The 15687-nt window shown below is 40.2% G+C and overlaps 1 protein-coding gene across 1 annotated transcript in view; it reads right to left on the minus strand.

The window, feature by feature from the left end:
• The window catches only part of man1a1 (mannosidase, alpha, class 1A, member 1), a 140489-nt gene that overhangs the window by 26141 nt on the left and 98661 nt on the right, over positions 1 to 15687 (minus strand). Inside the window, exons 4-6 of the mRNA XM_034698890.1 lie at positions 12694 to 12817; positions 12179 to 12272; positions 1974 to 2089 (exon numbers count right to left, since the gene is read on the minus strand). Coding sequence (XP_034554781.1) covers positions 1974 to 2089; positions 12179 to 12272; positions 12694 to 12817 — 334 coding nt within the window. The remainder of the gene's footprint in view (positions 1 to 1973; positions 2090 to 12178; positions 12273 to 12693; positions 12818 to 15687) is intronic.

Here is a 15687-nt window from a genome sequence, read left to right on the forward strand (position 1 = left end):
CTGAGATGAATCGAATGATTAAAGGGTTCATTTCAGTTAAGACAAGACCAGATCCCTCCTAATTTAAATAAATAATAAGACCCAACACTATTTACTATGTACGTTAAGCTAGGGGTTCCCAAACTTTAGACTTTAGATTTTATTGTCCCCTTGGGAAAATTCTTTTCCACAGCACCTTCCTGCATTTCCACAGACTTTTTACCATGCCAAGGCCCCCAAAACAGCATTAGCTTCTGGTCGGGGACCCCCTTTGCAAACCCACAGACATCCATCCATCCATCCATCCATCCATCCATCCATTATCTTAACTGCTTATCCCGTTAGGGGTCACGGGGGGCTGGAGCCTATCCCAGCTGGCAAACTCATAGACAATGTTTCAAAATATGTAAAGAAACATCAACTTTTAGAATGTGTTTTCTTACTTTTATTCACTTTTCAATAAATATTACATTTGTTTAGCGTAGGAAATTATTAACAAACGTGTTGTTAAAAAAATAAAAAGAATAAGAAAATATTAATAATCAGATTCTATTTTTTTCCCTTCCTTCCAATTTTTTGAGGCAAGGCAAGGCAAGGCAGCTTTATTTGTATAGCGCATTTCATACATGAGGGCAACTCAATGTGCTTTACATTAAAACATTAAAATCATTGGAAACATTCAGACAGGCATAAAAGAACACAATTAAAATGACAAATATAATTAAACAGAAAAGAAAAGGAAAATTATAAATATATTAAAATTACATTAAAATTTTAATTTAAAGTGGGTTAAAATAATCTAAGATAGGAAGGCAGTGGCAAATAAGAAAGTCTTAGTCTTTGATTTAAAAGAGGTGAGAGTTGGAGCGGACCTGCAGCTTTCAGGGAGTGTGTTCCAGATATGTGGAGCATAATGACTAAACGCTGCTTCACCATGTTTCGTTCTGACTCTAGGGACTGAAAGCAGACCAGTACCTGATGACCTCAGAGGTTGAGGTGGTTCATAAAGTAGTAGCAGATCAGCAATGTATTTTGGGCCTAAACCATTCAGTGCTTCATAAACCATCAGCAGGATTTTAAAGTCTATTCTCTGACAGACAGGAAGCCAGTGTAGAGATCGAAGAACTGGAGTGATGTGGTCTACTTTGTTGGTCCTTGTTAGGACTCGAGCAGCAGCATTCTGTATGAGCTGCAGTCGTCTGATGGACTTTTTAAGGAGTCCTGTAAAGACCCCGTTACAGTAGTCTAGTCTGCTAAAGATAAATGCATGGAGGAGTTTTTCTGCATCCTGCTGAGACATAAGTCCTTTAATCCTTGATATATTCTTAATGTGATAGTAGGCGGACTTTGTAATTGTCTTAATGTGGCTGCTGAAATTAAGGTCTGAGTCTAAGACTACACCAAGGTTTCTGGCTTGGTTTGAACATTTCATCGTTGCAGATTGGAGCTGAGCAGTGACCTTTAACCTTTCTTCCTTGACAGTAGATCAAACATAACTGGCCGCATATAAAGTTTTAATGTTTGAAGTGTTTGCTGTATGTTTTTTCTTGATTGTTACTGTTCTGTTTTTTGTTTTTAACCCTGTAAAACACTTTGAATTGCTCTTTGTACGAATGGTGCTTTATAAATAAACTTGCCTTGCCTTTCCTATGAAATGTCAGAAAATGTGAAAAATATATCCAACATCTCCCAAAGTCCCACAGTAATGCCAGTCTGTGAGAAAAGTGTGTTGGCGCAGAAGTTAAAAAACAGGAGATTAACAAACTGCTCTCGCATGAAAAACAGAAAGGTACCAAATCTCAAAGTTAAAAGCTCGAATAATTACATGCTTATTAAAAAAGCTGCTGTGGATTGATTGAAGTCAGAGACTGAAACTAAGAATAAATCTTTCATTTGCGTCATTATGAGTGTCAAAGTCACCACAACCTTTCACCGGAGAGACTTCTGGCGTGTGTGTATGTGTGTGTGTGTGTGTGTGTGTGTGTGTTTAATACCTGCAGAGCATCATAGTACATCTTCTTCCCCTCCTCATCAGTCTTGTCAGACATCAGCCAGGCTTTCAGGAGGTACTCATAGAAACTGTCACCCAGGCCACCCACAGACACGTGATCTGAAACACAAAGATGGACACAACTGATATAACACACACACACACACACACGCACACGTGTAAACTGGAACATATAGGATATAGATCACCCTCACAAGACACAGGGAGGAGATGTATGTGGTCTCTATAAGGGACCCATACCTGCAGTCTGTGATTTACTGTATTATGTGCAGCGTGTGTGTGTGTGTGTGTGTGTAACATGTTCAGCCTCCAGCCAGCCGAGCTGCTCTTGTGTATTTGCCCTCCTGATTTGTCAGTGATGGCTCATCCATATGCATGTGTCATTAACAGAGTCCGGCCCCGTGTGTGGAGCGCAGAGATTAAATGTCAGCTGTGATCATCTTGAAGTGAAGAGAAAAGGAGGCTGGCAGTAAAGATGGTTTTGGTATCGAGCCGATAAGAGAACCAGACCTTCAGTGAGTGCAATATTAAACCGGGAGCGGGAGCGGCGCACAATCAAAAGAGACGATGGAGCACTTAAAATAAAGCATCAGGGATCTGCCAAGCAAAAACATCAACTGTCTGATTATAGAGGTTATGAGAAGTGAACACAGAATAATGTTTGGACATATTTCTAATGCATTCTTTAAAGCTCGGAGAGAAGCTGGAAACTATTGCAGCCTTGTCTCTGAGGTCACTCAACAAGAGAAGAGGCCCTTCCAAAGACTACTACAATGGGTTGAGATAGGAATCTTAACTTTTAGGGATTTGAATATCACCTGGTATGTCATATTTTTCAAGCTTAATGCGAATAACACTGACAAAACTGTACTGGGACTCATACATTGTCCAAAATTCTTATTAAACAACTATGAGGAGTTTTCAGCTGGCTATGAAAGGTCTTAATTTAGTTCTGGTTCCTCTATTTTCATTAAGTAAGGGATGATTTTTACTTTTACATACTTATTTATGTGTGTTTTTCATTTATGTGCCTTGCCGGGAGTCTGCAAAATTTCGTTATGCCTGCATAATGACAATAAAGAAACTTGAATCTTGAATCTTGACTTGATGTTTAGTGAACATGTGGTCATGCAAGATAGAATCCAGACAGGGTAAGCAAGACCTGAAGTAAAGTAGCTCTCAAGACCAGCCTTAGATGGTAACTGATGTTTTTGCCACAGTGTCAACAGGCAGAGATTAAATGCGTCGACCTTTCCTCATATCTATTTGACATGAAATCCCTGATGTCTCTTTTGTTGTTGAGACTTATTTTGGGGTTTTGACCAATCAGAATCAAGTATGATGACTTTCTGAAATGCTTGTTTTTAACATTTTATGAGGAGTTTCCAACAGCTAATTGAAAAGTTTTAGTTTAGTCCTGGTGCCTTTATTTTCATAAAGTAAAGGATGATGTATAGTGAACATGTGGTCATGCAAGATAGAATCCTGACAGGGTAAGCAAGACCTGAAGTAAAGTAGCTCTCAAGACCAGCCTTAGATGGTAACTGATGTTTTTGCCACAGTGTCAACAGGCAGAGATTAAATGTGTGACGACCATAGGCCTTGGTCCGTGTGTTTTCCTGCCTCTGCTTTCCCCTTCCAGGTCCTCCTGGAGTGCCTGCCCCTCCCATCTCGTTTAGGGATTGGCAACACCTTTAAAAGCTGGAGGAATCCAAGATGGCTCTCTCTCTCTCCCTCCTGAAGGCTGGTGCCTGCCAGGCACCCTCTTTTGTTTCATTTTGTGATTATGTTGAGTTTAGCCTTGGTTACCTTTCACACATAGCTTTAAGTTAGCACACATAGTCTCACAGCACCCAACACCCTCACCACACTACTGATAGCTGACTTCATCATTAGTTTTCCGTTGTTAATTACTTTCAATAAATGATTTACTTATTTAAAAGCTGTCGCTGTGTGGACCTCCCTTCCTTGTTATGCTCTTAAACGAGCTGGGCGTAACAAATGCATCGACCTTTCCTCACATCTATTTGACATGAAATCCCTGATGTTTTGACCAATCAGAATCAAGTATGATGACTTTCTGAAATGCTTGTTTTTAACATTTTATGAGGAGTTTCCAACAGCTAATTGAAAAGTCTTAGTTTAGTCCTGGTGCCTTTATTTTCATAAAGTAAAGGATGATGTATAGTGAACAGGTGGTCATGCAAGATATAATCCTGTAAGGGTTAGCAAGACCTGAAGCGAAGTAACTCTTAAGGCAAGCCTGAGACAGAAAATGTTGTTTTTGCCACAGTGCCACATTTATTTGATGTTAAGTTCCTTGTGACTCTTTTGTTGTTGAGCATGAATCATCTTTGTTTTGGGGTTTAGACAAATCAGAATCAAGTACGGCGATTTTCTGAAATGCTTCTTTTTAACAATTTATGAGGAGCTTCCAGCGGGTTATTGAAAAGTCTTAATTATGTCCTTGTGCCTCTATTTTCATTAATCCTTAAAGGCCTAGATCACCTTTGGGGGCGCCAGACTCTCATGATTTTATTTAACATATGCTGAAAGAGACACATGTGGTATCAATGGAAAGCTGAGAATGTCCGCTGTAACTGAGTTTTTAAAGCTTGATGATAGGATTAGTGGTTCAAAAGTTATCAAACATTTAAGAACAAGTAGCAAGCGGCGGGTGTCTAGGTCTTTGACGGCTACGTAAGGGGTAATGTTTAGTGAACAGGTGGTCATGCAAGATAGAATCCTGACAGGGTGAGCAAGACCTGAAGAGAAGTGACTCTCAAGATCATCCTGAGACACAGTGTCAACAGGCGGAGATGAAATGTGTACACCTTTCTGCATACTTATTTGACATGACGTCCATTGTGTCTCTTTTGTTGTTGAGACCCATTTTGGGGGGTTTTACCAATAAGAATCAAGTATGACGATTTTCTGAAATGCATGTTTTTAACATTTTACGAGGAGTTTCCAGCTGGTCACTGAAAGGTCTTAATTAAGTCCTAGTGCCTCTATATTTACCAATTAAAGGATGATGTATAGTGAACAGGTGGCCATTGCAAATTAGAACCTGACAGGATGAGAAAGACGTGAAGCAAAGTAGCCCTAGTTCCTCTTTAATGGTTTTTGACCAATCAGAATTAAGGTGATCTTTATAAAGAAGATAGTGTAAACTTGGGAAGAACAGGGCCAGCAAAGAGATACAATGTACCTGTAATAACCCCTAAATGAATGATCTTCAAAGCTGCTCTTAAGATCCAACTATTATTTTGCATGTAAGCTATGTATTCTTATACTGAAGTAGATTTTGAGTGATTGTTTGCATGTATGCAAACTTTCTTTCCTTGCACAGGTAGCAATATTCCGCATTACACCGCCTCAGTGAGGATTTTCTTCTCTCAAACTGCCTGTTTTCAGGGTGTTTTCACCTTCAAGCTTGTCAGTATTTAAATTTCTGTTTAATCAACTCAACCTCGTCGTTCCAGGACATCCCTGGCTCACAGTATACAGAAGACAGAGTGAGAGTTTTCTGCGAGGCTGTGGTGGAGAGAGATTTCTCAGACAACATCAGGCAGCAAACATCCCTAGGTCATAATTTATTCAACGAATGCATTCCCATCACTATTGCGTAATTTCTTCTTCTAGATTTAAAAAAAAAAACTTTGTGACTCAGACAAGCATGAAAGCATCTCTCTTCAAACGTACTGTTTTTATTCAGCGTGTCTAATTGAATATGTCACCATTTGCATAAAACACTGGGATGGAAATACAGTTTGGGGGGGGGGGCTCCGGTCAAGAGTGTCAGCTAAATGGCAACAATTAGAAGTGTGGATGTGCTCACAGTGATGTTATTCATCAGTCCAGAGGTGCAGGTCTGTATTTAACCATCACTGATGCTAACAGCTCTCCACATCAAGGGCTGGGTGTGAAAAACAGAACTAGAAAGTGCTCTAATAAACTCTGAAGCATTGCAGCGGATAAATGATAAAACTGGATCAAAGGATTTCTAATTTAACGCAACAACCTTCATGTGTGATTCAAGAGAAGAGTGCCCTGATTTCACGTAGAGCAGAGAGGGGCTCGAACAAACACGATGCACTCAGAAGTTAAATGGATGCTAAAAGGAATTGAGGATGAGAAACAATTACGTTTCATTAATTTTAACACTGATATGCACACGAGATGAAGGCAGAGAAGGAAATGTGAGATAATGGAGATGACTTCAGAGACAGCTCTGCAGGTTTCTCTATTCACATCTCTGCATGCTTCCTTTCCTCCTGATTCAACACACGACAGTCTCACATTAACAAATGATGAAGAACAAGATGTTTCTGTTTCTTTTGCATGAGAAAGAGTCATTTTTAAGGCATAATTTTAAAAATCTCTCACTAGATGGGTAACATAATCACACTTAGGGTTGCAAAGGGGTGGAAAATTTCCGGTAAATTTCCATGGGAAGTTAAGCTGGGGAATTTTGGAAACATTCCAAATTGGAAATTATGGGAATTCATGGGAATTTAATGGAAAAGTATCATATCCACGCATAAATATTTGTTTTGTTCTAAGCAGACATCCATACAAAATAATACAATTTAAACAGATTGATTTGTAAGTAGAACTCTGTGTTAAATATTTTATTGAACAATCAATTATTTCATTGAAGAACAAAAACATGAATGTTGAGTTAAATATTACTCATCCCCCAGACTCAACCCATTCAAAAATTAACAAAAATGCAATCCCAAAAAAGTCCCATTCAAAATGTTAAATTAAAAGAGCCCCTCTCCCTCCAAACAAGTACCATTCAAAATGTTAAATTAAAAGTGCCCGTCTCCCTCCAAACAAGTACCATTCAAAATGTTAAATTAAAAGTGCCCCTCTCCCTCCAAAAAAGTCCCATTCAAAATGTTAAATTAAAAGAGCCGCTCTCCCTCCAAAAAAGTCCCATTCAAAATGTTAAATTAAAAGAGCCGCTCTCCCTCCATAAAAGTCCCATTCAAAATGTTAAATAAAAAGAGCCGCTCTCCCTCCAAAAAAGTCCCATTCAAAATGTTAAATAAAAAGAGCCCGTCTCCCTCCAAAAAAGTTCCATTCAAAATTTTAAATTAAAAGAGCCCCTCTCACTCCAAAAAAGTCCCATTCAAAATGTTAAATAAAAAGAGCCCGTCTCCCTCCAAAAAAGTTCCATTCAAAATTTTAAATTAAAAGAGCCCCTCTCACTCCAAAAAAGTCCCATTCAAAATGTTAAATAAAAAGAGCCCGTCTCCCTCCAAAAAAGTTCCATTCAAAATTTTAAATTAAAAGAGCCGCTCTCCCTCCAAAAAAGTCCCATTCAAAATGTTAAATAAAAAGAGCCCGTCTCCCTCCATAAAAGTCCCATTCAAAATGTTAAATTAAAAGAGCCCCTCTCCCTCCAACAAAGTCCCATTCAAAATGTTAAATAAAAAGAGCCCGTCTCCCTCCAAAAAAGTTCCATTCAAATTTTTAAATTAAAAGAGCCGCTCTCCCTCCAACAAAGTCCCATTCAAAATGTTAAATTAAAAGAGCCCCTCTCCCTCCAACAAAGTCCCATTCAAAATGTTAAATTAAAAGAGCCCCTCTCCCTCCAAACAAGTCCCATTCAAAATGTTAAATTAAAAGTGCCGCTCTCCCTCCAAAAAAGTCCCATTCAAAATGTTAAATTAAAAGAGCCCGTCTGCCTCCATAAAAGTCCCATTCAAAATGTTAAATTAAAAGAGCCCGTCTCCCTCCAACAAAGTCCCATTCAAAATGTTAAATTAAAAGAGCCCGTCTCCCTCCAACAAAGTCCCATTCAAAATATTAAATTAAAAGAGCCCCTCTCCCTCCAACAAAGTCCCATTCAAAATGTTAACTTAAAAGAGCCCCTCTCCCTCCAACAAAGTCCCATTCAAAATGTTAAATTAAAAGAGCCCCTCTCCCTCCAAAAAAGTCCCATTCAAAATGTTAAATTAAAAGAGCCCCTCTCCCTCCAACAAAGTCCCATTCAAAATGTTAAATTAAAAGAGCCCCTCTTCCTCCAACAAAGTCCCATTCAAAATGTTAAATTAAAAGAGCCCCTCTCCCTCCAACAAAGTCCCATTCAAAATGTTAAATTAAAAGAGCCCCTCTCACTCCAAAAAAGTACCATTCAAAATGTTAAATTAAAAGAGCCCCTCTCCCTCCAAAAAAGTCCCATTCAAAATGTTAAATTAAAAGAGCCCCTCTCCCTCCAACAAAGTCCCATTCAAAATGTTAAATTAAAAGAGCCACTCTCCCTCCAAAAAAGTACCATTCAAAATGTTCAATTAAAAGAGCCCCTCTCCCTCCAAAAAAGTCCCATTCAAAATGTTAAATAAAAAGAGCCGCTCTCCCTCCAAAAAAGTCCCATTCAAAATGTTAAATTAAAAGAGCCCCTCTCACTCCAAAAAAGTCCCTTTCAAAATGTTAAATTAAAAGAGCCCCTCTCCCTCAAGTACCATTCAAAATGTTAAATTAAAAGAGCCCCTCTCCCTCCAAAAAAGTCCCATTCAAAATGTTAAATTAAAAGAGCCCCTCTCCCTCCAACAAAGTCCCATTCAAAATGTTAAATTAAAAGAGCCGCTCTCCCTCCAAAAAAGTATCATTCAAAATGTTAAATTAAAAGAGCCCCTCTCCCTCCAACAAAGTCCCATTCAAAATGTTAAATTAAAAGAGCCCCTCTCACTCCAAAAAAGTCCCTTTCAAAATGTTAAATTAAAAGAGCCCCTCTCCCTCAAGTACCATTCAAAATGTTAAATTAAAAGAGCCCCTCTCCCTCCAAAAAAGTCCCATTCAAAATGTTAAATTAAAAGAGCCCCTCTCACTCCAAAAAAGTCCCTTTCAAAATGTTAAATTAAAAGAGCCCCTCTCCCTCAAGTACCATTCAAAATGTTAAATTAAAAGAGCCCCTCTCCCTCCAAAAAAGTCCCATTCAAAATGTTAAATTAAAAGGGCCCCTCTCCCTCCAAAAAAGACCCATTCAAAATGTTAAATTAAAAGAGCCGCTCTCCCTCCAACAAAGTCCCATTCAAAATGTTAAATTAAAAGAGCCGCTCTCCCTCCAAAAAAGTCCCATTCAAAATGTTAAATTAAAAGAGCCGCTCTCCCTCCAACAAAGTCCAATTCAGAATGTTAAATTAAAAGTGCCCGTCTCCCTCCAACAAAGTCCCATTCAAAATGTTAAATTAAAAGTGCATGTAGGGGGCGTGGTCTCAATAGCCCTGCAGTAAGCAGTGTGCTATGTGCATGTGATTGAGGAATAGCATATACATTCAACTGTACTTGAATGAAATCTGGTTGTTTTAGTCAGGATTATGCTAAAATATATTTTCCCCAACTATATTTAAGTTCCCTATTAAGAGCCAACCTTCAATTTAGTCAATTCCTGTTTATTCCCATAAATTCCTGTTAATTCCCATGGAAAGTTTCCAACTTTGAAAATTCCTGGAATTTTGCAACCCCAATCACACTGCAGGAGAAAAGATCGTTCTCTTTTTGTTCCTGGGGGGTGTAGTTACCTCGGGGCTTCGTCGTTTCAGTAACTATTTGCTCAAAATTGTCAGGAGAGACCCGGGGAGTAGCTTTAGAACTGAGATGAGACTGTCTGTCAAATTTGGAGTTTCATTTGAAAAGTGAGGATGAAGAGAGGAAGTGGTTGGAAGTTTCTGGACAACTCAGTAAAAGTAAACTTAAGACTTACCCTTTTTTTTTTTTTTTTAAAGTTATATTTATTTGCCTTTTTGCCTTTATTGATAGGACAGCTGAAGAGAGACAGGAAATGTGGGGAGCAGAGAGTGGGGGAAGACATGCAGGAAATGGTCGACCGGCCGGGAACCGAACCGGCGACCTCAGCAACGAGGTCTATAGCCTCTGTACATGGGGCACTGACACCGCTAGGCCCTCAAGACTTACCTTTTTAATCTAGCTTTTAATTTGAAATAATTTGTGCTATGTAATCATTTCCTGGAGACTCTACTATTGGTGCTCACTAGCTTAAAGTTCACAGTGATCTCAAACCTGTCTTCACTAACACCAGTAGCTTCATTTTTGGTGTGTGCTTACGATCTTGTCAGGAACAGATCCAGGTCATCACTTCTTGTGGGTCACTGAGAGAGATTGATTTTGTAGAAGTCTGTACATATTAGTCAGTTTGTTCAGCTCTGCTCCCCACTGGTCAAGAGTCGCTTACCCCAGCTTTAAGATGGGACAGGAAATGGATTTTGATAACCAGCTCTTCTTCTGGCACTTGTAAATGTCACTGTCATTATATCCACTCTGCTGCGTTACTCGTATGACAGCTGACAGCAGAGGAGGCTTTTACTGCTGGATTCCTGTCTTAAACGATACCTCTTATCACCTCTCCGTTATATATATTCTGCTGCCATACGTTTCCCTCACCCTCATTGTCTCCTCTTCCTCATGTCCTCACTTCTCTGTCATTATCGTCATTACCGGTTCAGCTACACGCTTTGAAGGGTCTGATAATGGACGGTAAATTACACCCTGTTACAACAACCTTGTAGAGGAGTAGACACGTGGAGGGACACTCGAGTGGGGGGGAGGAGTGAGTGTGAAAATACTTGACGGTGACATGGGTAAATAGCAGGATGCACTAATGTAAAGAGAGTTAACAAGGTGCAAATGGAAAGTGTGAGGAGAAGATGAGTGGATGTGACATTAGAGCCTTTAAACACCACATGTTTGACAAAGCGGCCATCTTTTTTTATGCATGAAAGCGAGGCTGCAGGGAAGAAAGCATTGGCTGGATTGGTAGCTCTCCTTTAAGCACACTCGAATAAATGTTCTCTCTCATTTTGAAGGAGTGAAGAACAAAAGAGTCAGAGGAGGCTAACCCAGTTCTTGTGCCGGCTAATAAGGACGGTTCACTGTTTACAAAGCAACTGATCACTTTAATCTGCTGTACTGTGAATGCTGACGAAAGAAAAGGAACGGGGGCGCCTCTGATCTTGTTCAACAAATAAAATGAATAATGGACATGTGGTGCATTATCTGGTGAATCAAACCTTTTCCACTCACCTCTGTCGAGCAGAATCTAGTTATGAAACAAGATTTGTTGCTCTACTTTTGTGGAAACTAAAGAAACTAGGCAGTAAATGTCCACAGCATACAGTATGAGTCCTGGGCTGCAGTGTTTCTACTGAACCACAGTCAAGACACTTAAAGGCTCATGTCTGGGCCTCCTTTAGGGATTTAAATAGATATAAAACTACTCATTTGCATGCTCCTATGAGTCCTTTTAGGCGGGGAAGCCCTAAATATATCAACTAGAGGGCGCCATTCAGAGTCAAAAGTTACACCAATGAGGAAGAGTTCTGACAACAAACCAAGCTGCAACTTCAGGCGGCGAGAATTGAAGCCAATGCAGAAGTGTTAAAAACTGCAGTTCCTCGAGCGTCCTCTAGAGGCTGTCTCGGTAAGTACCCGAAACCACATACACACCAATTCAAAGAATGGAAGAAATAAACACGTTTACAGCCTGGTTCAAAAAAAATTGTGTAGGTCGGGATAGCTCATTTCTTTATCGGCACACACTGTACAGGGGGGGGATTTTTTTTCTAGCTCTGTGTTTTACAATATTTGCTGAGTTTTGCCCAAATAAGGGCATGACTGACTTGATTGACAGATGGGCACCCTGTAGCTGTTAGTGAAAAGGCTAAAGACCCACCTCTTTACCTCACACTAGCTTGACAGAAGTTAGGTTAAGTCTCAGTATGGCACCCACCGACGATCGCCGACGATTGTGGGACAACCTTCAAGTGTTTGTTGCGAAATTCGGTTCTCGCCAATCTCCGCTCAGCTGTTCTGTTGTAGATGTGTCTCTGTGTCTGTGTGAGGTAACTGCATATACTGTATATACTGTATGTGCTTTAACTTTCTAACCAACTTGCACAAACTTTCCCAGAAAAGTCCTGCCATTTTTAAGACTGTTAGCTACATTGCTCGACACTGCCCCCAGTGTTTTCTGGTGGTACTACAGCTTTTGATCCATATCGGGAAAATGTTTCCAGACAACATGCAAAAATATGGACGAAATGAATCACAGTCAGAAGGCTACTGTGCCAAAATGAGCTAGGACTATCATGTGAGTGGGAAACACAAGAGAACAGCAAAACAGAGGAATGGATGTGACAGAAGGTCAGGAGGACTTACGTTGGCCCCACTGGCCGCTGTTGGGGTTCAGGTAGTTCGGGTACAGCCCCTGAGGTTTATCCAGACGGTTCAGCACTTTCCGGATGTTCATCACCTGATAAGAGAAAAAACAAAACAACATATGTCACTCAAAGCAGATACAATGAAGTATGTAAAGTAATTGTATTTGATTGGATGTAAAGTAAACAGAGTTGTCATCTGCAAAAAGAGCAATTTATAAATGTAAAAGGGGAAGTGTTTGATGTGAATATTACTTGAATGTAATTTTGAACTATCATCTGTATCCCAGAAAGCAGTGCTCTAAAAGAAAATGGCATTATCAAACAAATCTTTATAAGAACTTAATAAAAAAGATAAATTGAATTTTGTTTGTTCAGCTGTTTTTATTCCATCCTGTCTGGAAACACTTTGACAGTTCCAACAGACACTTATGGAGCGAAAGTGGAAATCCAGCACAAATGCTGCTGTTTAAAGAGGAAAAACCAATATTATCTTCTCCTTTGTGTGTCTGTTACCTTCTGTGCAAACTCAGGATTTCCTGAAAGTTTGCTGAGATGCATGAATTCCAGATGCAAGGTGCCGTACTCTGCCAGGATGCTGCTGCCGCCTGATGCCCAGGGCCAGTTTCTACCAATACCACTGGATAGAGACAAAAAGAGAGAGAGAAGAATTTAGCTTAAACAATCAAACGCATACTGAATGACAGATAGTGTGTGAAGAACTGCTTGTTCCTCATTATTTTAGCATTTGAGTCGGGTTGTTTGAATATACAGTAGTAGCATCTGATCCAACCCCAACTTGGTCTCAGCAGAGTCTGGTCCTGCTGGAGGTTTCTGCCTGTTAAAGGAAGTTTCTCCTTCCACTGTAACTTGCTAAATGCTGCAACTCATAACAAAAGTCTACAGACACCTGAAACAAAAGGAGCAGGTACTCTTTGTTATATTATTTACAAGAAACACCACATTAATCCACCATGAGCAGAGCACTTTGCCGCATTTAGCGAGTGACAGTGTCAAGTAAAAAATCCTTTGACAGGCAGAAACCTCCAGCAGGACCAGACTCATGTTAGACACACATCTGCTGAGACCGTGTTTGGGTTGGAAAGAGGGATAGAGATACAGGAAGAGAGTGATGGGATTAAATTTTAGCCCATTTTCTGAGATAGTTGTTTCATATTCAGTCTCAGCAGATGTGTGTCTGACATGAGTCTGGTCCTGCTTGAGGTTTCTGCCTGTTAAAGGAAGTTTTTCCTTGCCGCTGTAACTTGCTAAATACTGCATCTCATAACCAAAGTCTACAGACACCTGACACAAAAGGAGCAGGTACTCTTCAAGTAAAGTTTCCTCTAACAGGCAGAAACTTTGAGCAGGACCAGACTCATGTTAGACAGACATCTACTGAGACCGTGTTGGGGTTGGAAAGAGGGATAGAATGGATCTTTTTATACATCAAGTTACATTTTACCCCATTTCCTGACATGGCTGTTTCGTATTCAGTCTCAGCAGATGTGTGTCTAACATGAGTCTGGTCCTGCTCAAGGTTTCTGCCTGTTAAAGGAAGTTTGCGCTTGCCACTGTAACTTGCTAAATGCTGCACCTCATAACAAAAGTCTACAGACACCTGACACAAAAGGAGCTGGCACTCTTCAAGTAAAGTTCCCTTTAACAGGCAGAAACCTCAAGCAGAACCAGACTCATGTTAGACAGACATCTGCTGAGACCGTGTTGGGGTTGGAAAGAGGTATCCCTCTTTCAACACCCCATTTCATGACATGGCTGTTTCATATTCAATCTCAGCAGATGTGTGTCTAACATGAGTCTGGTCCTGCTGGAGGTTTCTGCCTGTTAAGGAAGTTTGTCCTTGCCACTGTAACTTGCTAAATGCTGCAAAGTGCTCTGCTCATGGTGGATTAAGATGAGATCAGACTGAGTCCTGTCTGTAAGAGGGGACTGGATCTTATCCTGTCTTGATGTTGGGTCTTTGTTAATAATAGAACATAGAGTACGGTCTAGACCTGCTCTGTTTGGAAAGAGTCTTGAGAGCTCCCTGCCCTTCCATGTGCATACGTGGACCGCCAAAGCCTGAGTCGAGGGGGAGCAGAATCTGAAAAAGTAAATAAAATGTATTCTTTATGTATATTCTGAGCCCTAAAGAATCCCCTGAACTCACTCTAAGCTGTGTATATTTAATTCTGACTATTACCAACAAATCTGTGGGCGGTTACACACACACACACACACACACACACACACAAAAAAGGAATGAGTCATTTATTCATCAGCACACAGAAAACCCTGACAGCTTAAAAGAGGCGATAAATCTTCAAAAAGTCACTCTGAAACTCTCCATGACTCAGCAGTCATACTTTGAATTGTGACTAAAATGTTCCTGCAATTTATCTGTTATTTCAGTGAGCCTGTAATATTTGTCATTTTCCGCTTGTGACATTTATGAGCAGGTTCTTAAAATGGACATCTTCACTTCGCACTCCATCTGTCACATTTCTGGATCTGTGTGTTTTTCTTGCCCACTTGCACATCTCGTCCTCGCCTGTTTCCTGTCTGTCAGTGAAAACTCAAAGGACCCCGCCCCGCTCCCCTCGTGATGCCTGGAGTAACAATGAAACTGTAATTATCTGGGAGAGTTACCGACCCTGGCATGACAAGGACAGAAGAACCGAGAAACATGCCGTGTGTGCCGCATCATTACAGCCACTGACAGATCACTTCCAGGCCGAGGACTGATGCCTCTGGTGGCGAGAGGCTTTAAGAGTCTCCTCGTGAATACACAACATTAACAATTCAGCGCACTGCAGGATGTCTGTGCTGCTACAAGTGGACACACGGACATGAACTGCACACGCGGGACACATCCAACAAATGAGAAAAAGAAGGAGGAGGAGGAGAAGGAGTGTGAATTGGGAGAAGAGCCATAAACACTCTCTCTCTCTCTCACACACACACACACAGCTCTTGAGAGAGGTGCATGAACATACTAATTATCCCCCCTTCAACTCATCATGCTGCACAAGCCATAATTTGTTTCCCATTACACCATAGATTTAATCAAGTCAACCAAACACAGAGAGGACCACAGCAGAATCAGAGAGACACACACCAGGTCAGAGTACACAACTGCTGAGGGACAAATCCCTGATTAAACATGGAGCTGAGTGTTTGTTAGCTTTGAACTGCAGCACAAATTACAATACCATATTAAAGACTACAATTACCTGCACACAAGTCTGCTGTAGGTAAGTCTAAGGCACTCTTTTAACTCATAAGAAGTTAAAGCAAACACACACACCAAGCTTAGTCTTTTACTACTTTCAACTCCAAGAAACACGTGTTGATCATTTAATACTGAGGAGGAGCAACAACAATTAAAGACTTCTTCTATTGATTTCTCTTCAGTCTAGATCTCAATTCAGGATATTGACCATTGATTTTATAATGCTCAATATGGATATCTGTTACTTTGTCAATATTTATCATTCACTTCCTCTTAAA

This window comes from Notolabrus celidotus, chromosome 13 (genome assembly GCF_009762535.1).
Source record: "Notolabrus celidotus isolate fNotCel1 chromosome 13, fNotCel1.pri, whole genome shotgun sequence".
In the NCBI taxonomy this organism is placed as follows: Eukaryota; Metazoa; Chordata; class Actinopteri; order Labriformes; family Labridae; genus Notolabrus; species Notolabrus celidotus.